This window comes from Bombina bombina, chromosome 5, assembly GCF_027579735.1.
Source record: "Bombina bombina isolate aBomBom1 chromosome 5, aBomBom1.pri, whole genome shotgun sequence".
NCBI classification, from domain to species: Eukaryota; Metazoa; Chordata; class Amphibia; order Anura; family Bombinatoridae; genus Bombina; species Bombina bombina.
Genome location: NC_069503.1, coordinates 274,715,336 through 274,739,659, shown reverse-complemented (window position 1 = coordinate 274,739,659; position 24,324 = coordinate 274,715,336). Strand labels below are relative to the sequence as shown.

Here is a 24,324-nt window from a genome sequence, read left to right as displayed (position 1 = left end):
ATTGATTTGAAGCAACATTATGCCTTGTATATTCTTAACTAAGAAAACAAATGAGAATAAATATTTTTTATAAAAATATTTTTAATTTTAATGAGTTTTCTATGTATAACATAAACCATTATTATTTGTTTCTACTAAATGGATTTACAGAATCTGCCTTCAAAATATGTTTAAATTATAAAAAGTAATTTAGTGCTTGTATAAAGTTGTACATTTACAGTATTTCATTCTTTTATTATGAGTGAATAAGTTGTGTTTTATATGTATTGCAGTTCATGTTATTACTATTTGAATTGATACATGTCTAGGCCTATTAAAGCAACAGAAATCCTCAAAATGTTCTCTCATGATTTGGATAGAACATACAATTTTAAAAAAACGTTCCAATTTACTTCTATTATCAAATGTGCTTCATTCTCTTGCTATCCTTTGCTGATGGATCCAGTTAGCCATTCACAACAGACAAATTTGTTATGGGCCTCAGCATCTAGCTCCCACTAGTGTAGGATATGTGCGTATTCTTTTTCAACAAGGGATACCAAGAGAACGAAGCACATTTGAAAATAGAAGTGAATTTAAAAGTGTCTTAAAATTACCTGCTCTATGTGAATCATGCAAGTTTAATTTTCACTTTCCTATCCCTTTAATGTAAAATGTATTTGTATATTCATAATACTGAAATAAAGAAATATGTTTATGCAAGTTTTTTACATCTATGATGGATATGAAAAGGAAGTCAAATAACCCTAAAAGGCCAGGTTTTCATGATATCTTAACTAGAGCATAGGTGAAGTAATCATCTGGTCAGTAACTATGGCTACTAACTTGCTCTTACCCATCAGCTGATTATTCCACCTGTGCTCTAGTTTATGATATAATGAAAATCTGGCCTGTTGAGGACTGGAGTTAAGAAACATTGTCATATATTGTTTTTTTGTTTAATTTTTATTTTACACTGTATATAACATTACAATGGTACTATCTATGAACTGATTACATTAGTGATGTCATTGCTATGTGTGATGTCAAAGATTACACAAAAATATCTCTCTGCATGAGATTTAAGTTTGGAATTTCCTGGATTTTAAACGTTAGATAATAATCTCTGACATGGCTCAGGTCGACTATTCTGCTTATAATGACTTTGTTGTCTTTGCAGAATCCAGCCATTCCAATGCAAAAGCTGCAAGATATTCAGAGAGCTATGGAGCTGCTTTCGGCCTGCCAGGGACCTGCGAAGAACCTTGATGAGGCAAGCAAACGTAAATACCAGTTTTGGGATACACAGCCTGTACCCAAACTTAGTAAGTTGGCGCTAAATGAGAGGTTACCCAAGTCCCACAAACCTTCAGAATATGTACCTGTGTATTAGGCCCAGATTTACTTCTTTTTTACTAGAACATATATTGCAAATTAGTCTGAAAAAGTGGTTCTATTTGATTAATTGTAATGTAAAGAAAAATACAATTACTGTGACATATTAGAACCCATAGGCCCATCACCTGTAACCCGTTCCCCGATTAGCCTCATGCATATTCCAGATGTCCTTGAAATAATTTGCCAGATATAACCTTACCACATTTGCTGGTCTTTCTATAGAAATCAATATAATTTTCTGTATGTAAAAAAGATTAATTAGTGGATTATTTTGTCACATGTAGATACGCTGGGCCATATGCAGCTCCATACTCTCCAAATTCTTATCATTAAGTTAGACCCTCAGCTTCCTTAGATGGAAGGTGAACCCTCATTTGTCAGGGACAATTTAATCAGTTTCACCTTTTATTGTCTTAGCAAATAATAGCAAGGCCAATAAAATGATTAGATACAAGGAGAGTCTTAAAGGACCAGTCAAAACAGTAGATTTGCATAATCAACAAATGCAAGATAACAAGACAATGCAATAGCACTTAATCTGAACTTCAAATGAGTAGTAGATTTTTTTCTGACAATTTTAAAAGTTATGTCTTTTTCCACCCCCCCCTGTACCATGTGACAGCCATCAGCCAATCAAAAATGCATACACGTATCATGTGACAGCCACCCATCAGCCATTCACAAATGCATACACACTTATTCTTGCACATGCTCAGTAGGAGCTGGTGACTCAAAAAGTTTGAATATAAAAAGATTGTGCACATTTAGTTAATGGAAGTAAATAGGAAATTTGTTTAAAATAGCATGCTCTATCTGAATAATGAAAGTTTAATTTTGATTGAGTGTCCCTTTAACAAGAAGAAATTACTACAAATTCAAAAGACATAACCATAATGCTCTGCAAGAAGAACACATTAATTGGTTGTTAATCAAGTTGATCCCAATTCTTACAGTTTAAAGAGGCATTCTAGTGTAATATTAAAATGCCTTTATTCATTGGAGTTATTAAACTCCCACTGTTGTGTGTTTAACCCTTGCTAAGCAGGATGCAAGTGATGAGCCAATCGGGAGCAGCATGTGCATGTAGTTATAAATCCCCAGCTATGTCCAGCTCAGGAACCACACAGAAGTAAACCTGGCATACAGGGGTTAAATACATAAAAACAATAATTTGTGCTATAAAGCTTTAATGAATTAATTAGAGCTCTAACAAATTAGATACTTTAAAGGGACAAAGTGCAATCATTAAATTATCAACCGTACATAAGATCCACTTTTATCTCTGACTCCAATGAATAAAGGATTGTTCTCCCCTTGGCGTCTCTGGCCATCCCGGCTTTCAGAATCAACAATTCACAATATATGTATATATACACACACAGTTGTGCTCATAAGTTTACATACCCTGGCAGAATTTACACAAAAACTTTTCTTTCACTCATGGTTAGTGTTCGGCTGAAGTCATTTATTATCAATCAATTGTGTTTACTCTTTTTAAATCATAATGACAACAAACTATCCAAATGACCCTAATCAAAAGTTTACATACCCTGGTGATTTTGGCCTGATAACATGCACACAAGTTGACACAAAGGGGTTTGAATGGCTATTAAAGGTAACCATCCTCACCTGTGATCTGTTTGCTTGTAATTAGTGTGTGTGTATAAAAGGTCAATGAGTTTCTGGACCCCTGACAGACCCTTGCATCTTTCATCCGCTGCACTGACGTTTCTGGATTCTGAGTCATGGGGAAAGAAAAGGAATTGTCAAAGGATCTGTGGGAAAAAGGTAGTTGAACTGTATAAAACAGGAAAGGGATATAAAAAGATATCCAAGGAATTGAGAATGCAAATCAGCAGTGTTCAAACTCTAATCAAGAAGTGGAAAATGAGACGTTCTGTTTGACAACATACTGCATTCATCTTGCCATCAATTCTGACCACATTTCCTGTGCCTTTTGTAGCTCACACATCCCCAAAACATCAGCGATCCACCTCCGTGTTTCACAGTAGGAATAGTGTACCTTTCATCATAGGCCTTGTTGACTCCTCTCCAAATGTAGCGTTTATGGTTGTGGCCAAAAAGCTAAATTTTGGTCTCATCACTCCAAATTAAGGTTTGAGGCTTGTCTCTGTGCTGTTTGGTGTATTGTAAGCGGGATACTTTGTGGCATTTGCGTAGTAATGGCTTTCTTCTGGCGACTCGACCATGCAGCCCATCTTTCTTCAAGTGCCTCTTTATTGTGCATCTTGAAACAGCCACACCACATGTCCTGTATTTCACCTTAAGTTATTTGTGGGTTTGTCTTTGCATCCCAAACAATTTTCCTGGCAGTTGTGGCTGAAATTTTAGTTGGTCTACCTGACCGTGGTTTGGTTTCAACAGAACCCCTCATTTTCCACTTCTTTATTAGAGTTTAAACACTGCTGAGTTGCATTCTCAATTCCTTGGATATCTTTTTATATCCCTTTCCTGTTTTATACAGTTCAACTACCTTTTCCTGCAGATCCTTTGACAATTCTTTTGCTTTCCCCATGACTCAGAATCCAGAATCGTCAGTGCAGCACTGGATGAAAGATGCAAGGGTCTGTCCAGAAACTCATTGACCTTTTATACACACACACTAATTACAAGAAAACAGATCACAGGTGAAGATGGTTACCTTTAATAGCCATTCAAACCCCTTTGTGTCAACTTGTGTGCATGTTATCAGTCCAAAATCACCAGGGTATGTAAACTTTTGATCAGGGTCATTTGGGTAGTTTCTGTTGTCATTATGATTTATAAAGAGTAAACACAGTTGATTGATAATAAATGCCTTCAGCCAAACACTAACCATGAGTGAAAGAAAGGTTTTTGTGTTATCATTCATATTCTCTAAAACACGGCCAAGAAATCATAAATTCTGCCAGGGTATGTAAACTTATGACCCGGCACTCGCCAGCAGATTCACAGCAATGTTTAAAAGAAAAACTGGGGGAAGTCAGTTACATTTGGTGCCAAAGGATCAAGCCCAGGACCACGACAAGGTCTCCCCCTTCCTGGGACCCTAAACCAGCACCCACACAATGCATATTTTCAAACAAACCAACTGGGAACCTCCCAGGGTGACACAGGCTTTTGTAACCTCCCCTATGTAAATACAAAACACAGGAATGGACCGCACTCTCAGACTAGACTGGGTACACATCCTAAACCACAGCAAACTCTACAGTCCTGAACACTGACAGACAGCTGCAAAGTTCCCAGCAACCCAGGCAGTTAACCCCAGAGCAGCCTTTTTTTTTTGCACCTTGAATGTGTGCTAGCACACCTGAGCTCTGTTGGGGTGGGTAATTTTCTTCCATTCCCTGGGGGGCTTGGAGTAGGGTTTTAGGATTTTGTGGAAAGGACTGGCGGTGTTAGCTGGATGCCTAGAAAGCTGTTGGTTAGGATTTGTCCCTAACATCTGTTTCCACTTGCTTGCATATATTCAAATTTCTAGATTCATCTTCGAATGACAGCAGCATGCAGCGTTCTGACTCTCGGGGGTTGCCATCAGGGGATTCCCTATCTGAGTTGCTGCACAAGGTTTACGTTTTTTTTTAATACTTGGATAGTCTGAGCTGTCCTTATTGGTTTCTGGGGTTTTTGTCTTCAGTTACCTTCTAGGGTGCGGATGCACTTTCATAAGGGAAGATCCTCTTCTCTTTTTCAATCTTTAGGTCTTGATCCCATGGATTTTGAGCAACTAGGGTTGAGCATTGCCCCCCTTTTTCTACGAGACCGGTTGGGTCTCGGTTGGCTTGGCCTCAGGGTCTTTTGCTCTGCATTCTTTGAGGCTTGTTTCGGCCCTATTTAAGGTTTTTGTTTCACCCTATTTAGGGTTCTCTTTAATCCTTTATGGATGTCGTCTCCGTGTCTTTCTCCTTTTTGGAGCATACGGCTGTTTGATCCCTTTCTCTAGTAAGAGGTTTGTTGTTTGGAGACCGACTGGCGGTTGATGGTGTCTCTTGGAGGCTGTTGACTCAGTCGAGTCTAGTTCCTGCGGTCTCTAGCAAGGCTTACGGTCTATCTGTGGATCTGTGTCCTCTGGCTTTTTCCTTTTTCAATTTTTTTCTCAGCTTCGGACAAAGCTGGGGTGTCTGGTGTAAGGGTTTTAGGCCTGGTGCCCTCCGAATGGGCCGCCTTTTGTACCCTCCCATTTTAGCATTCAGTGTCCTCTATAGCTTGGGTATTGTTTTCCCAAAAGTAATGAATGCAGCTGTGGACTCTTTCCGTTTATGAAGAAAAACATAAATTATGCTTACCTGATAATTTCTTCAGAGAAAAAGTCCACAGCTCCCGCCCGTAATTTTTCTGAGGGCGTCGGTTATTTTTATTCTTCTGGCACCTTTTTCACCCTATGCTTCTTCTACTGTTCCCAGTTTAATTTATGTTTTTATTAAATGCATATTTTGCTACAAGTATATTGCAAAAATTATTAACTATTTCAATTTTCACTGTTATTTATCTTGAAAACGATATGAAACCCAGAAATGTTCTTTCATGATTCCGATAGAGCTTGTGATTTTAAACAACTTTCTAATTTTACTTCTTTTATCAATTGTTAATTGGTTCTTTTGTTAAAAAGCAGGGCCCATTTCTGGAGCACTATATGGCGGCATTGGTAGTGTGGCCAAAAGCGCCTGCTTAACAGCGGTTGGGTCTAGATGAGTGAGTGAGTAAACTAGTGGACAACTTGTTAAGTTGAAATATTCGTTAAACAATGCTTGCAGTGACTTGGTGCAACATCATTTAATAACAATGGTTAAAAATACAATTGTTTAACCCCTTAAGGACCAAGGCCATTTTTCAATTTCTTTCCCTGAAGGACCAAGGCTATTTTTACATTTGTGCAGTGTTTGTGTTTAGCTGTAATTTCCCTCTTACTCATTTACTGTACCCACACATATTATATACCGTTTTTCTCGCCATTAAATGGACTTTCTAAAGATACCATTATTTTCATCATATCTTATAATTTACTATAAAAAAATGATAAAATATTAGGAAAAAAACACACTTTTTCTAACTTTGACCCCCACAATCTGTTACACATCTACAATCACCAAAAAACACCCATGCTAAATAGTTTCTAAATTTTGTCCTGAGTTTAGAAATACCCAATGTTTACATGTTCTTTGCTTTTTTTGCAAGTTATAGGTCAATAAATATAAGTAGCACTTTGCTATTTCCAAACCACTTTTTTCCAGAATTAGCGCTAGTTACATTGGAACACTGATATCTGTCAGGAATCCCTGATTAACCCTTGACATGTATATATTTTTTGTTTAGAAGACATCCCAAAGTATTGATCTAGGCCCATTTTGGTATATTTCATGCCACTATTTCACCACTAAATGCAATCAAATAAAAAAAATTGTTCACTTTTTCCCAAATATTTTCACAAACTTTAGGTTTCTCACTGAAATTATTTACAAACAAGTTGTGCAATTATGGCACAAATGGTTGTAAATGCTTCTGTGGGATCCCCTTTGTTCATAAATAGCAGACATATATGGCTTTGGCTTTGCTTTTTGGTAATTAGAAGGCCGCTAAATGCCACTGCGCATCACACGTGTATTATGCCCAGCAGTGAATGGGGTTAATTAGGGAGCATCTAGGGTTATTTTTAGCTTTAGTGTAGTGTAGTAGACAACCCCAAGTATTGATCTAGGCCCATCTTGGTATATTTCATGCTACCATTTCACCGCTAAATATGATCAAATAAAAAAAAAAACGTAAATTTTTTCACAATTTTAGGTTTCTCACTGAAATTATTTACAAACAACTTTTGCAAGTATGGCATAAATTATTGTAAATGCTTCTCTGGGATCCCCTTTGTTCAGAAATAGCAGACATATATGGCTTTGGCGTTGCTTTTTGGTAATTATAAGGCCGCTAAATGCCGCTGCGCAGTGCAGGGGTTAATTAGGTTGCTTGTAGGGAGCTTGCAGGGTTAATTTTAGCTTTAGCGTAGAGATCAGCCTCCCACCTGACACATCATATCCCAGGATCCCTCCCAAACAACTCTCTTCCCTTCCCCATCCCACAATTGTCCCCGCCATCTTAAGTACTGGCAGAAAGTCTGTCAGTACTAAAATTAAAGGTATATTTAAAATTTAATAAAAAATTGTATAGCATATTTACATATGCAGCTGTGTAGGATCCCTCCTTAGCCCCCAACCTCCCTGATCCCCCCCCCCCCCAAACAGCTCTCTAACCCTTCACCTCTACCTTACTGGGAGCCATCTTGGGTACTGGCAGCTGTCTGCCAGTACCCAGTTTACAAATAAAATTATTATTTTTTTTTCCCCTTTTTTCTGTAGTGTAGCTTCCCCCCACCCGCTCCCAGATCGCTTAGATTTACTTTTGTTAGGGATTTTATCCCCCCTTACTGCCACATATATCAAATGCTTTTTCTGTAGTGTAGCGGATCCCACCCGCTCCCTCCCCATGCACGTGCGCGCCCCCGATCCCGCCCCCTCACTCTTCAGTCTTTCATCGATGGCCGAACACCCACCTCCCACGGTCAGCTCCCACCCACCAACGATTGCGGCCATCGATGCCGGTGCAGATAGAGCCACAGAGTGGCTCTCTCTGCATCGGATGGGGGGAAAATGTTATTGCAGGATGCCTCGATATTGAGGCATCACTGCAATAACCGTAAAGCGGCTGGAAGCGATCAGGATCGCTTCCAGCCGCTTTAATCCCCAAAGTCGTACAGGGTACGTCGCTGGTCTTTAAAGACCAGGTTGTGTGCGACGTACCCTGTACGACTCGTGTCGTTAAGGGGTTAAAATACATACATGGATCCATGCAATTAACAAATATATATAAAAATTACATATAAAAATACAGTTTGAATATACAATCGTGGATAAAAATAAACAATGGTGAATATAAATATGTCTTTCCTGGCTGTCTTTCAGAGGTAAAGATATATGAATGTATTCCTTGTAACAATGTTGCAAATCAGAGGTAAAGATATATGAATGTATTCCTTGTAACAATGTTTCAAATCAGAGGTAAAGATATATGAATGTATTCCTTGTAACAATGTTGCAAATCAGAGGTAAAGATATATGAATGTATTCCTTGTAACAATGTTGCAAATCAGAGGTAAAGATATATGAATGTATTCCTTGTAACAATGTTGCAAATCAGAGGTAAAGATATATGAATGTATTCCTTGTAACAATGTTTCAAATCAGAGGTAAAGATATATGAATGTATTCCTTGTAACAATGTTGCAAATCAGAGGTAAAGATATATGAATGTATTCCTTGTAACAGTGTTGCAAATCAGAGGTAAAGATATATGAATGTATTCCTTGTAACAATGTTGCAAATCAGAGGTAAAGATATATGAATGTATTCCTTGTAACAATGTTGCAAATCAGAGGTAAAGATATATGAATGTATTCCTTGTAACAATGTTGCAAATCAGAGGTAAAGATATATGAATGTATTCCTTGTAACAATGTTGCAAATCAGAGGTAAATATATATGAATGTATTCCTTGTAACAATGTTGCAAATCAGAGGTAAAGATATATGAATGTATTCCTTGTAACAATGTTTCAAATCAGAGGTAAAGATATATGAATGTATTCCTTGTAACAATGTTGCAAATCAGAGGTAAAGATATATGAATGTATTCCTTGTAACAGTGTTGCAAATCAGAGGTAAAGATATATGAATGTATTCCTTGTAACAATGTTGCAAATCAGAGGTAAAGATATATGAATGTATTCCTTGTAACAATGTTGCAAATCAGAGGTAAAGATATATGAATGTATTCCTTGTAACAGTGTTGCAAATCAGAGGTAAAGATATATGAATGTATTCCTTGTAACAATGTTGCAAATCAGAGGTAAAGATATATGAATGTATTCCTTGTAACAATGTTGCAAATCAGAGGTAAAGATATATGAATGTATTCCTTGTAACAATGTTGCAAATCAGAGGTAAAGAAATATGAATGTATTCCTTGTAACAATGTTGCAAATCAGAGGTAAAGATATATGAATGTATTCCTTGTAACAATGTTGCAAATCAGAGGTAAAGATATATGAATGTATTCCTTGTAACAATGTTGCAAATCAGAGGTAAAGATATATGAATGTATTCCTTGTAACAATGTTGCAAATCAGAGGTAAAGATATATGAATGTATTCCTTGTAACAATGTTGCAAATCAGAGGTAAAGATATATGAATGTATTCCTTGTAACAATGTTGCAAATCAGAGGTAAAGATATATGAATGTATTCCTTGTAACAATGTTGCAAATCAGAGGTAAAGATATATGAATGTATTCCTTGTAACAGTGTTGCAAATCAGAGGTGGAAATCTCTCCAGCATATGCTGCAAATGTTACCAAGAGTGCACAATATGTGACACTTACTTCTGTTTACTTTGAGTCAAAGAGATAGTGGTGTTTGAATTTTGAAAGTTTTCTAATGATCAGAACACTACCGTTTAACAGCTAGGTGTCATCCATCCAAAAGCTTAAGGGTCCGCAGTTAACAGGCGCTAAGTGTAAATGTTCTTAAACACTATATGGCAGCAGTTTTGCAAGAATGTTATCTATTTGCAAGACCACTATTTCATGCCAGGTAGTGCTCCAGATGCCTATCCAGGTATCTCTTCAACACAGAATATCAGGGCAACAAAGTAAATTTGATAATAGAAGTAAATGTGAAAGTTTTTAAAAAATCTGTCTGAATCACAAAATATTTGTTTGGGGTTTTATATCCCTTTTTTTAGCAAATACTGTTGAAATAAGTATAAGTAATAAGTGAAACTAACAGGAAATGTTACTGACACCTGGGTATCTATTGATTATTGGCTGATAGGGAAAATATGGTTTAAAGGGACACTCAAGTCAAAATTAAACTTTCATTATTCAGATAGAGCATGCAATTTTAAACAACTTTACAATTTACTTCCATTAAAAAAAATTGCAGTCTTTTTATATTTAAACTTTTTGAATCATCAGCTCCTACTGAGCATGTGCAAGAATTCACAGAAAAAGCGTATATATGCATTTGTGATTGGTTGATGGCTGTCACATGGTACGGGTATGCATTTGTGATTGGTTGATGGCTGTCACAAGGTACAAGGGGGTTGGAAATAGACATATCTTAAAATTGTCAGAAAAAAAAATCTATTCATTTGAAGTTCAGACTAAATGCTATTGCATTTGACTACCATATCCTTTTAAATATTATTGCAATATACCAAACATGAATTCTTCAGTTGTATCTGTGTGAGGCTGTGTATGCTAATCTGTGTCATGTGACTGTTTGTGAAGATCAGTACTGATCTATTTTTGTTATTGTCCTGTAATCATTCCATTGTGAGCCTCAGGTGTGATACTGTGCATTACTATAAAATTCTACATAGAGCAAATAAAAATAGCAATGTCTATTAAAGGGACAGGAAACCCCAAAAGTTTATTTAATGATTTGGATAGAACAATACAATTTCAAACAACTTTCCAACTTACTTCTATTATCAAATTTGCTTCATTCTCTTGTTATCCGTTGCTCAAGGAACAGCACTGTACTACTGGCATCAAGCTGAACACATCTTGTTAGCCAATCAAAAGAGACAAATGTGTGCAGGTACCAATCAGCAGCAAACCCTCATTTGTCAGGGACAATTTAATCAGTTTCACCTTTTATTGTCTTAGCAAATAATAGCAAGGCCAATAAAATGATTAGATACAAGGAGAGTCTTAAAGGACCAGTCAAAACAGTAGATTTGCATAATCAACAAATGCAAGATAACAAGACAATGCAATAGCACTTAATCTGAACTTCAAATGAGTAGTAGATTTTTTTCTGACAATTTTAAAAGTTATGTCTTTTTCCACCCCCCCCTGTACCATGTGACAGCCATCAGCCAATCAAAAATGCATACACGTATCATGTGACAGCCACCCATCAGCCATTCACAAATGCATACACACTTATTCTTGCACATGCTCAGTAGGAGCTGGTGACTCAAAAAGTTTGAATATAAAAAGATTGTGCACATTTAGTTAATGGAAGTAAATAGGAAATTTGTTTAAAATAGCATGCTCTATCTGAATAATGAAAGTTTAATTTTGATTGAGTGTCCCTTTAACAAGAAGAAATTACTACAAATTCAAAAGACATAACCATAATGCTCTGCAAGAAGAACACATTAATTGGTTGTTAATCAAGTTGATCCCAATTCTTACAGTTTAAAGAGGCATTCTAGTGTAATATTAAAATGCCTTTATTCATTGGAGTTATTAAACTCCCACTGTTGTGTGTTTAACCCTTGCTAAGCAGGATGCAAGTGATGAGCCAATCGGGAGCAGCATGTGCATGTAGTTATAAATCCCCAGCTATGTCCAGCTCAGGAACCACACAGAAGTAAACCTGGCATACAGGGGTTAAATACATAAAAACAATAATTTGTGCTATAAAGCTTTAATGAATTAATTAGAGCTCTAACAAATTAGATACTTTAAAGGGACAAAGTGCAATCATTAAATTATCAACCGTACATAAGATCCACTTTTATCTCTGACTCCAATGAATAAAGGATTGTTCTCCCCTTGGCGTCTCTGGCCATCCCGGCTTTCAGAATCAACAATTCACAATATATGTATATATACACACACAGTTGTGCTCATAAGTTTACATACCCTGGCAGAATTTACACAAAAACTTTTCTTTCACTCATGGTTAGTGTTCGGCTGAAGTCATTTATTATCAATCAATTGTGTTTACTCTTTTTAAATCATAATGACAACAAACTATCCAAATGACCCTAATCAAAAGTTTACATACCCTGGTGATTTTGGCCTGATAACATGCACACAAGTTGACACAAAGGGGTTTGAATGGCTATTAAAGGTAACCATCCTCACCTGTGATCTGTTTGCTTGTAATTAGTGTGTGTGTATAAAAGGTCAATGAGTTTCTGGACCCCTGACAGACCCTTGCATCTTTCATCCGCTGCACTGACGTTTCTGGATTCTGAGTCATGGGGAAAGAAAAGGAATTGTCAAAGGATCTGTGGGAAAAAGGTAGTTGAACTGTATAAAACAGGAAAGGGATATAAAAAGATATCCAAGGAATTGAGAATGCAAATCAGCAGTGTTCAAACTCTAATCAAGAAGTGGAAAATGAGACGTTCTGTTTGACAACATACTGCATTCATCTTGCCATCAATTCTGACCACATTTCCTGTGCCTTTTGTAGCTCACACATCCCCAAAACATCAGCGATCCACCTCCGTGTTTCACAGTAGGAATAGTGTACCTTTCATCATAGGCCTTGTTGACTCCTCTCCAAATGTAGCGTTTATGGTTGTGGCCAAAAAGCTAAATTTTGGTCTCATCACTCCAAATTAAGGTTTGAGGCTTGTCTCTGTGCTGTTTGGTGTATTGTAAGCGGGATACTTTGTGGCATTTGCGTAGTAATGGCTTTCTTCTGGCGACTCGACCATGCAGCCCATCTTTCTTCAAGTGCCTCTTTATTGTGCATCTTGAAACAGCCACACCACATGTCCTGTATTTCACCTTAAGTTATTTGTGGGTTTGTCTTTGCATCCCAAACAATTTTCCTGGCAGTTGTGGCTGAAATTTTAGTTGGTCTACCTGACCGTGGTTTGGTTTCAACAGAACCCCTCATTTTCCACTTCTTTATTAGAGTTTAAACACTGCTGAGTTGCATTCTCAATTCCTTGGATATCTTTTTATATCCCTTTCCTGTTTTATACAGTTCAACTACCTTTTCCTGCAGATCCTTTGACAATTCTTTTGCTTTCCCCATGACTCAGAATCCAGAATCGTCAGTGCAGCACTGGATGAAAGATGCAAGGGTCTGTCCAGAAACTCATTGACCTTTTATACACACACACTAATTACAAGAAAACAGATCACAGGTGAAGATGGTTACCTTTAATAGCCATTCAAACCCCTTTGTGTCAACTTGTGTGCATGTTATCAGTCCAAAATCACCAGGGTATGTAAACTTTTGATCAGGGTCATTTGGGTAGTTTCTGTTGTCATTATGATTTATAAAGAGTAAACACAGTTGATTGATAATAAATGCCTTCAGCCAAACACTAACCATGAGTGAAAGAAAGGTTTTTGTGTTATCATTCATATTCTCTAAAACACGGCCAAGAAATCATAAATTCTGCCAGGGTATGTAAACTTATGACCCGGCACTCGCCAGCAGATTCACAGCAATGTTTAAAAGAAAAACTGGGGGAAGTCAGTTACATTTGGTGCCAAAGGATCAAGCCCAGGACCACGACAAGGTCTCCCCCTTCCTGGGACCCTAAACCAGCACCCACACAATGCATATTTTCAAACAAACCAACTGGGAACCTCCCAGGGTGACACAGGCTTTTGTAACCTCCCCTATGTAAATACAAAACACAGGAATGGACCGCACTCTCAGACTAGACTGGGTACACATCCTAAACCACAGCAAACTCTACAGTCCTGAACACTGACAGACAGCTGCAAAGTTCCCAGCAACCCAGGCAGTTAACCCCAGAGCAGCCTTTTTTTTTTGCACCTTGAATGTGTGCTAGCACACCTGAGCTCTGTTGGGGTGGGTAATTTTCTTCCATTCCCTGGGGGGCTTGGAGTAGGGTTTTAGGATTTTGTGGAAAGGACTGGCGGTGTTAGCTGGATGCCTAGAAAGCTGTTGGTTAGGATTTGTCCCTAACATCTGTTTCCACTTGCTTGCATATATTCAAATTTCTAGATTCATCTTCGAATGACAGCAGCATGCAGCGTTCTGACTCTCGGGGGTTGCCATCAGGGGATTCCCTATCTGAGTTGCTGCACAAGGTTTACGTTTTTTTTTAATACTTGGATAGTCTGAGCTGTCCTTATTGGTTTCTGGGGTTTTTGTCTTCAGTTACCTTCTAGGGTGCGGATGCACTTTCATAAGGGAAGATCCTCTTCTCTTTTTCAATCTTTAGGTCTTGATCCCATGGATTTTGAGCAACTAGGGTTGAGCATTGCCCCCCTTTTTCTACGAGACCGGTTGGGTCTCGGTTGGCTTGGCCTCAGGGTCTTTTGCTCTGCATTCTTTGAGGCTTGTTTGGGCCCTATTTAAGGTTTTTGTTTCACCCTATTTAGGGTTCTCTTTAATCCTTTATGGATGTCGTCTCCGTGTCTTTCTCCTTTTTGGAGCATACGGCTGTTTGATCCCTTTCTCTAGTAAGAGGTTTGTTGTTTGGAGACCGACTGGCGGTTGATGGTGTCTCTTGGAGGCTGTTGACTCAGTCGAGTCTAGTTCCTGCGGTCTCTAGCAAGGCTTACGGTCTATCTGTGGATCTGTGTCCTCTGGCTTTTTCCTTTTTCAATTTTTTTCTCAGCTTCGGACAAAGCTGGGGTGTCTGGTGTAAGGGTTTTAGGCCTGGTGCCCTCCGAATGGGCCGCCTTTTGTACCCTCCCATTTTAGCATTCAGTGTCCTCTATAGCTTGGGTATTGTTTTCCCAAAAGTAATGAATGCAGCTGTGGACTCTTTCCGTTTATGAAGAAAAACATAAATTATGCTTACCTGATAATTTCTTCAGAGAAAAAGTCCACAGCTCCCGCCCGTAATTTTTCTGAGGGCGTCGGTTATTTTTATTCTTCTGGCACCTTTTTCACCCTATGCTTCTTCTACTGTTCCCAGTTTAATTTATGTTTTTATTAAATGCATATTTTGCTACAAGTATATTGCAAAAATTATTAACTATTTCAATTTTCACTGTTATTTATCTTGAAAACGATATGAAACCCAGAAATGTTCTTTCATGATTCCGATAGAGCTTGTGATTTTAAACAACTTTCTAATTTTACTTCTTTTATCAATTGTTAATTGGTTCTTTTGTTAAAAAGCAGGGCCCATTTCTGGAGCACTATATGGCGGCATTGGTAGTGTGGCCAAAAGCGCCTGCTTAACAGCGGTTGGGTCTAGATGAGTGAGTGAGTAAACTAGTGGACAACTTGTTAAGTTGAAATATTCGTTAAACAATGCTTGCAGTGACTTGGTGCAACATCATTTAATAACAATGGTTAAAAATACAATTGTTTAACCCCTTAAGGACCAAGGCCATTTTTCAATTTCTTTCCCTGAAGGACCAAGGCTATTTTTACATTTGTGCAGTGTTTGTGTTTAGCTGTAATTTCCCTCTTACTCATTTACTGTACCCACACATATTATATACCGTTTTTCTCGCCATTAAATGGACTTTCTAAAGATACCATTATTTTCATCATATCTTATAATTTACTATAAAAAAATGATAAAATATTAGGAAAAAAACACACTTTTTCTAACTTTGACCCCCACAATCTGTTACACATCTACAATCACCAAAAAACACCCATGCTAAATAGTTTCTAAATTTTGTCCTGAGTTTAGAAATACCCAATGTTTACATGTTCTTTGCTTTTTTTGCAAGTTATAGGTCAATAAATATAAGTAGCACTTTGCTATTTCCAAACCACTTTTTTCCAGAATTAGCGCTAGTTACATTGGAACACTGATATCTGTCAGGAATCCCTGATTAACCCTTGACATGTATATATTTTTTGTTTAGAAGACATCCCAAAGTATTGATCTAGGCCCATTTTGGTATATTTCATGCCACTATTTCACCACTAAATGCAATCAAATAAAAAAAATTGTTCACTTTTTCCCAAATATTTTCACAAACTTTAGGTTTCTCACTGAAATTATTTACAAACAAGTTGTGCAATTATGGCACAAATGGTTGTAAATGCTTCTGTGGGATCCCCTTTGTTCATAAATAGCAGACATATATGGCTTTGGCTTTGCTTTTTGGTAATTAGAAGGCCGCTAAATGCCACTGCGCATCACACGTGTATTATGCCCAGCAGTGAATGGGGTTAATTAGGGAGCATCTAGGGTTATTTTTAGCTTTAGTGTAGTGTAGTAGACAACCCCAAGTATTGATCTAGGCCCATCTTGGTATATTTCATGCTACCATTTCACCGCTAAATATGATCAAATAAAAAAAAAAACGTAAATTTTTTCACAATTTTAGGTTTCTCACTGAAATTATTTACAAACAACTTTTGCAAGTATGGCATAAATTATTGTAAATGCTTCTCTGGGATCCCCTTTGTTCAGAAATAGCAGACATATATGGCTTTGGCGTTGCTTTTTGGTAATTATAAGGCCGCTAAATGCCGCTGCGCAGTGCAGGGGTTAATTAGGTTGCTTGTAGGGAGCTTGCAGGGTTAATTTTAGCTTTAGCGTAGAGATCAGCCTCCCACCTGACACATCATATCCCAGGATCCCTCCCAAACAACTCTCTTCCCTTCCCCATCCCACAATTGTCCCCGCCATCTTAAGTACTGGCAGAAAGTCTGTCAGTACTAAAATTAAAGGTATATTTAAAATTTAATAAAAAATTGTATAGCATATTTACATATGCAGCTGTGTAGGATCCCTCCTTAGCCCCCAACCTCCCTGATCCCCCCCCCCCCCCCAAACAGCTCTCTAACCCTTCACCTCTACCTTACTGGGAGCCATCTTGGGTACTGGCAGCTGTCTGCCAGTACCCAGTTTACAAATAAAATTATTATTTTTTTTTCCCCTTTTTTCTGTAGTGTAGCTTCCCCCCACCCGCTCCCAGATCGCTTAGATTTACTTTTGTTAGGGATTTTATCCCCCCTTACTGCCACATATATCAAATGCTTTTTCTGTAGTGTAGCGGATCCCACCCGCTCCCTCCCCATGCACGTGCGCGCCCCCGATCCCGCCCCCTCACTCTTCAGTCTTTCATCGATGGCCGAACACCCACCTCCCACGGTCAGCTCCCACCCACCAACGATTGCGGCCATCGATGCCGGTGCAGATAGAGCCACAGAGTGGCTCTCTCTGCATCGGATGGGGGGAAAATGTTATTGCAGGATGCCTCGATATTGAGGCATCACTGCAATAACCGTAAAGCGGCTGGAAGCGATCAGGATCGCTTCCAGCCGCTTTAATCCCCAAAGTCGTACAGGGTACGTCGCTGGTCTTTAAAGACCAGGTTGTGTGCGACGTACCCTGTACGACTCGTGTCGTTAAGGGGTTAAAATACATACATGGATCCATGCAATTAACAAATATATATAAAAATTACATATAAAAATACAGTTTGAATATACAATCGTGGATAAAAATAAACAATGGTGAATATAAATATGTCTTTCCTGGCTGTCTTTCAGAGGTAAAGATATATGAATGTATTCCTTGTAACAATGTTGCAAATCAGAGGTAAAGATATATGAATGTATTCCTTGTAACAATGTTTCAAATCAGAGGTAAAGATATATGAATGTATTCCTTGTAACAATGTTGCAAATCAGAGGTAAAGATATATGAATGTATTCCTTGTAACAATGTTGCAAATCAGAGGTAAAGATATATGAATGTATTCCTTGTAACAATGTTGCAAATCAGAGGTAAAGATATATGAATGTATTCCTTGTAACAATGTTTCAAATCAGAGGTAAAGATATATGAATGTATTCCTTGTAACAATGTTGCAAATCAGAGGTAAAGATATATGAATGTATTCCTTGTAACAGTGTTGCAAATCAGAGGTAAAGATATATGAATGTATTCCTTGTAACAATGTTGCAAATCAGAGGTAAAGATATATGAATGTATTCCTTGTAACAATGTTGCAAATCAGAGGTAAAGATATATGAATGTATTCCTTGTAACAATGTTGCAAATCAGAGGTAAAGATATATGAATGTATTCCTTGTAACAATGTTGCAAATCAGAGGTAAATATATATGAATGTATTCCTTGTAACAATGTTGCAAATCAGAGGTAAAGATATATGAATGTATTCCTTGTAACAATGTTTCAAATCAGAGGTAAAGATATATGAATGTATTCCTTGTAACAATGTTGCAAATCAGAGGTAAAGATATATGAATGTATTCCTTGTAACAGTGTTGCAAATCAGAGGTAAAGATATATGAATGTATTCCTTGTAACAATGTTGCAAATCAGAGGTAAAGATATATGAATGTATTCCTTGTAACAATGTTGCAAATCAGAGGTAAAGATATATGAATGTATTCCTTGTAACAGTGTTGCAAATCAGAGGTAAAGATATATGAATGTATTCCTTGTAACAATGTTGCAAATCAGAGGTAAAGATATATGAATGTATTCCTTGTAACAATGTTGCAAATCAGAGGTAAAGATATATGAATGTATTCCTTGTAACAATGTTGCAAATCAGAGGTAAAGAAATATGAATGTATTCCTTGTAACAATGTTGCAAATCAGAGGTAAAGATATATGAATGTATTCCTTGTAACAATGTTGCAAATCAGAGGTAAAGATATATGAATGTATTCCTTGTAACAATGTTTCAAATCAGAGGTAAAGATATATGAATGTATTCCTTGTAACAATGTTGCAAATCAGAGGTAAAGATATATGAATGTATTCCTTGTAACAATGTTGCAAATCAGAGGTAAAGATATATGAATGTATTCCTTGTAACAATGTTGCAAATCAGAGGTAAAGATATATGAATGTATTCCTTGTAACAATGTTGCAAATCAGAGGTAAAGATATATGAATGTATTCCTTGTAACAGTGTTGCAAATCAGAGGTGGAAATCTCTCCAGCATATGCTGCAAATGTTACCAAGAGTGCACAATATGTGACACTTACTTCTGTTTACTTTGAGTCAAAGAGATAGTGGTGTTTGAATTTTGAAAGTTTTCTAATGATCAGAACACTACCGTTTAACAGCTAGGTGTCATCCATCCAAAAGCTTAAGGGTCCGCAGTTAACAGGCGCTAAGTGTAAATGTTCTTAAACACTATATGGCAGCAGTTTTGCAAGAATGTTATCTATTTGCAAGACCACTATTTCATGCCAGGTAGTGCTCCAGATGCCTATCCAGGTATCTCTTCAACACAGAATATCAGGGCAACAAAGTAAATTTGATAATAGAAGTAAATGTGAAAGTTTTTAAAAAATCTGTCTGAATCACAAAATATTTGTTTGGGGTTTTATATCCCTTTTTTTAGCAAATACTGTTGAAATAAGTATAAGTAATAAGTGAAACTAACAGGAAATGTTACTGACACCTGGGTATCTATTGATTATTGGCTGATAGGGAAAATATGGTTTAAAGGGACACTCAAGTCAAAATTAAACTTTCATTATTCAGATAGAGCATGCAATTTTAAACAACTTTACAATTTACTTCCATTAAAAAAAATTGCAGTCTTTTTATATTTAAACTTTTTGAATCATCAGCTCCTACTGAGCATGTGCAAGAATTCACAGAAAAAGCGTATATATGCATTTGTGATTGGTTGATGGCTGTCACATGGTACGGGTATGCATTTGTGATTGGTTGATGGCTGTCACAAGGTACAAGGGGGTTGGAAATAGACATATCTTAAAATTGTCAGAAAAAAAAATCTATTCATTTGAAGTTCAGACTAAATGCTATTGCATTTGACTACCATATCCTTTTAAATATTATTGCAATATACCAAACATGAATTCTTCAGTTGTATCTGTGTGAGGCTGTGTATGCTAATCTGTGTCATGTGACTGTTTGTGAAGATCAGTACTGATCTATTTTTGTTATTGTCCTGTAATCATTCCATTGTGAGCCTCAGGTGTGATACTGTGCATTACTATAAAATTCTACATAGAGCAAATAAAAATAGCAATGTCTATTAAAGGGACAGGAAACCCCAAAAGTTTATTTAATGATTTGGATAGAACAATACAATTTCAAACAACTTTCCAACTTACTTCTATTATCAAATTTGCTTCATTCTCTTGTTATCCGTTGCTCAAGGAACAGCACTGTACTACTGGCATCAAGCTGAACACATCTTGTTAGCCAATCAAAAGAGACAAATGTGTGCAGGTACCAATCAGCAGCAAACCCTCATTTGTCAGGGACAATTTAATCAGTTTCACCTTTTATTGTCTTAGCAAATAATAGCAAGGCCAATAAAATGATTAGATACAAGGAGAGTCTTAAAGGACCAGTCAAAACAGTAGATTTGCATAATCAACAAATGCAAGATAACAAGACAATGCAATAGCACTTAATCTGAACTTCAAATGAGTAGTAGATTTTTTTCTGACAATTTTAAAAGTTATGTCTTTTTCCACCCCCCCCTGTACCATGTGACAGCCATCAGCCAATCAAAAATGCATACACGTATCATGTGACAGCCACCCATCAGCCATTCACAAATGCATACACACTTATTCTTGCACATGCTCAGTAGGAGCTGGTGACTCAAAAAGTTTGAATATAAAAAGATTGTGCACATTTAGTTAATGGAAGTAAATAGGAAATTTGTTTAAAATAGCATGCTCTATCTGAATAATGAAAGTTTAATTTTGATTGAGTGTCCCTTTAACAAGAAGAAATTACTACAAATTCAAAAGACATAACCATAATGCTCTGCAAGAAGAACACATTAATTGGTTGTTAATCAAGTTGATCCCAATTCTTACAGTTTAAAGAGGCATTCTAGTGTAATATTAAAATGCCTTTATTCATTGGAGTTATTAAACTCCCACTGTTGTGTGTTTAACCCTTGCTAAGCAGGATGCAAGTGATGAGCCAATCGGGAGCAGCATGTGCATGTAGTTATAAATCCCCAGCTATGTCCAGCTCAGGAACCACACAGAAGTAAACCTGGCATACAGGGGTTAAATACATAAAAACAATAATTTGTGCTATAAAGCTTTAATGAATTAATTAGAGCTCTAACAAATTAGATACTTTAAAGGGACAAAGTGCAATCATTAAATTATCAACCGTACATAAGATCCACTTTTATCTCTGACTCCAATGAATAAAGGATTGTTCTCCCCTTGGCGTCTCTGGCCATCCCGGCTTTCAGAATCAACAATTCACAATATATGTATATATACACACACAGTTGTGCTCATAAGTTTACATACCCTGGCAGAATTTACACAAAAACTTTTCTTTCACTCATGGTTAGTGTTCGGCTGAAGTCATTTATTATCAATCAATTGTGTTTACTCTTTTTAAATCATAATGACAACAAACTATCCAAATGACCCTAATCAAAAGTTTACATACCCTGGTGATTTTGGCCTGATAACATGCACACAAGTTGACACAAAGGGGTTTGAATGGCTATTAAAGGTAACCATCCTCACCTGTGATCTGTTTGCTTGTAATTAGTGTGTGTGTATAAAAGGTCAATGAGTTTCTGGACCCCTGACAGACCCTTGCATCTTTCATCCGCTGCACTGACGTTTCTGGATTCTGAGTCATGGGGAAAGAAAAGGAATTGTCAAAGGATCTGTGGGAAAAAGGTAGTTGAACTGTATAAAACAGGAAAGGGATATAAAAAGATATCCAAGGAATTGAGAATGCAAATCAGCAGTGTTCAAACTCTAATCAAGAAGTGGAAAATGAGACGTTCTGTTTGACAACATACTGCATTCATCTTGCCATCAATTCTGACCACATTTCCTGTGCCTTTTGTAGCTCACACATCCCCAAAACATCAGCGATCCACCTCCGTGTTTCACAGTAGGAATAGTGTACCTTTCATCATAGGCCTTGTTGACTCCTCTCCAAATGTAGCGTTTATGGTTGTGGCCAAAAAGCTAAATTTTGGTCTCATCACTCCAAATTAAGGTTTGAGGCTTGTCTCTGTGCTGTTTGGTGTATTGTAAGCGGGATACTTTGTGGCATTTGCGTAGTAATGGCTTTCTTCTGGCGACTCGACCATGCAGCCCATCTTTCTTCAAGTGCCTCTTTATTGTGCATCTTGAAACAGCCACACCACATGTCCTGTATTTCACCTTAAGTTATTTGTGGGTTTGTCTTTGCATCCCAAACAATTTTCCTGGCAGTTGTGGCTGAAATTTTAGTTGGTCTACCTGACCGTGGTTTGGTTTCAACAGAACCCCTCATTTTCCACTTCTTTATTAGAGTTTAAACACTGCTGAGTTGCATTCTCAATTCCTTGGATATCTTTTTATATCCCTTTCCTGTTTTATACAGTTCAACTACCTTTTCCTGCAGATCCTTTGACAATTCTTTTGCTTTCCCCATGACTCAGAATCCAGAATCGTCAGTGCAGCACTGGATGAAAGATGCAAGGGTCTGTCCAGAAACTCATTGACCTTTTATACACACACACTAATTACAAGAAAACAGATCACAGGTGAAGATGGTTACCTTTAATAGCCATTCAAACCCCTTTGTGTCAACTTGTGTGCATGTTATCAGTCCAAAATCACCAGGGTATGTAAACTTTTGATCAGGGTCATTTGGGTAGTTTCTGTTGTCATTATGATTTATAAAGAGTAAACACAGTTGATTGATAATAAATGCCTTCAGCCAAACACTAACCATGAGTGAAAGAAAGGTTTTTGTGTTATCATTCATATTCTCTAAAACACGGCCAAGAAATCATAAATTCTGCCAGGGTATGTAAACTTATGACCCGGCACTCGCCAGCAGATTCACAGCAATGTTTAAAAGAAAAACTGGGGGAAGTCAGTTACATTTGGTGCCAAAGGATCAAGCCCAGGACCACGACAAGGTCTCCCCCTTCCTGGGACCCTAAACCAGCACCCACACAATGCATATTTTCAAACAAACCAACTGGGAACCTCCCAGGGTGACACAGGCTTTTGTAACCTCCCCTATGTAAATACAAAACACAGGAATGGACCGCACTCTCAGACTAGACTGGGTACACATCCTAAACCACAGCAAACTCTACAGTCCTGAACACTGACAGACAGCTGCAAAGTTCCCAGCAACCCAGGCAGTTAACCCCAGAGCAGCCTTTTTTTTTTTTGCACCTTGAATGTGTGCTAGCACACCTGAGCTCTGTTGGGGTGGGTAATTTTCTTCCATTCCCTGGGGGGCTTGGAGTAGGGTTTTAGGATTTTGTGGAAAGGACTGGCGGTGTTAGCTGGATGCCTAGAAAGCTGTTGGTTAGGATTTGTCCCTAACATCTGTTTCCACTTGCTTGCATATATTCAAATTTCTAGATTCATCTTCGAATGACAGCAGCATGCAGCGTTCTGACTCTCGGGGGTTGCCATCAGGGGATTCCCTATCTGAGTTGCTGCACAAGGTTTACGTTTTTTTTTAATACTTGGATAGTCTGAGCTGTCCTTATTGGTTTCTGGGGTTTTTGTCTTCAGTTACCTTCTAGGGTGCGGATGCACTTTCATAAGGGAAGATCCTCTTCTCTTTTTCAATCTTTAGGTCTTGATCCCATGGATTTTGAGCAACTAGGGTTGAGCATTGCCCCCCTTTTTCTACGAGACCGGTTGGGTCTCGGTTGGCTTGGCCTCAGGGTCTTTTGCTCTGCATTCTTTGAGGCTTGTTTGGGCCCTATTTAAGGTTTTTGTTTCACCCTATTTAGGGTTCTCTTTAATCCTTTATGGATGTCGTCTCCGTGTCTTTCTCCTTTTTGGAGCATACGGCTGTTTGATCCCTTTCTCTAGTAAGAGGTTTGTTGTTTGGAGACCGACTGGCGGTTGATGGTGTCTCTTGGAGGCTGTTGACTCAGTCGAGTCTAGTTCCTGCGGTCTCTAGCAAGGCTTACGGTCTATCTGTGGATCTGTGTCCTCTGGCTTTTTCCTTTTTCAATTTTTTTCTCAGCTTCGGACAAAGCTGGGGTGTCTGGTGTAAGGGTTTTAGGCCTGGTGCCCTCCGAATGGGCCGCCTTTTGTACCCTCCCATTTTAGCATTCAGTGTCCTCTATAGCTTGGGTATTGTTTTCCCAAAAGTAATGAATGCAGCTGTGGACTCTTTCCGTTTATGAAGAAAAACATAAATTATGCTTACCTGATAATTTCTTCAGAGAAAAAGTCCACAGCTCCCGCCCGTAATTTTTCTGAG

General features: G+C 37.8%; 1 protein-coding gene across 1 annotated transcript in view; it reads left to right on the top strand.

The window, feature by feature from the left end:
* Window positions 1–24,324, top strand: part of NMT2 (N-myristoyltransferase 2) — a 257,520-nt gene that overhangs the window by 140,277 nt on the left and 92,919 nt on the right. Inside the window, exon 3 of the mRNA XM_053714009.1 lies at window positions 1,160–1,304. Within this exon, the coding sequence (XP_053569984.1) occupies window positions 1,160–1,304 (145 nt within the window). The remainder of the gene's footprint in view (window positions 1–1,159; window positions 1,305–24,324) is intronic.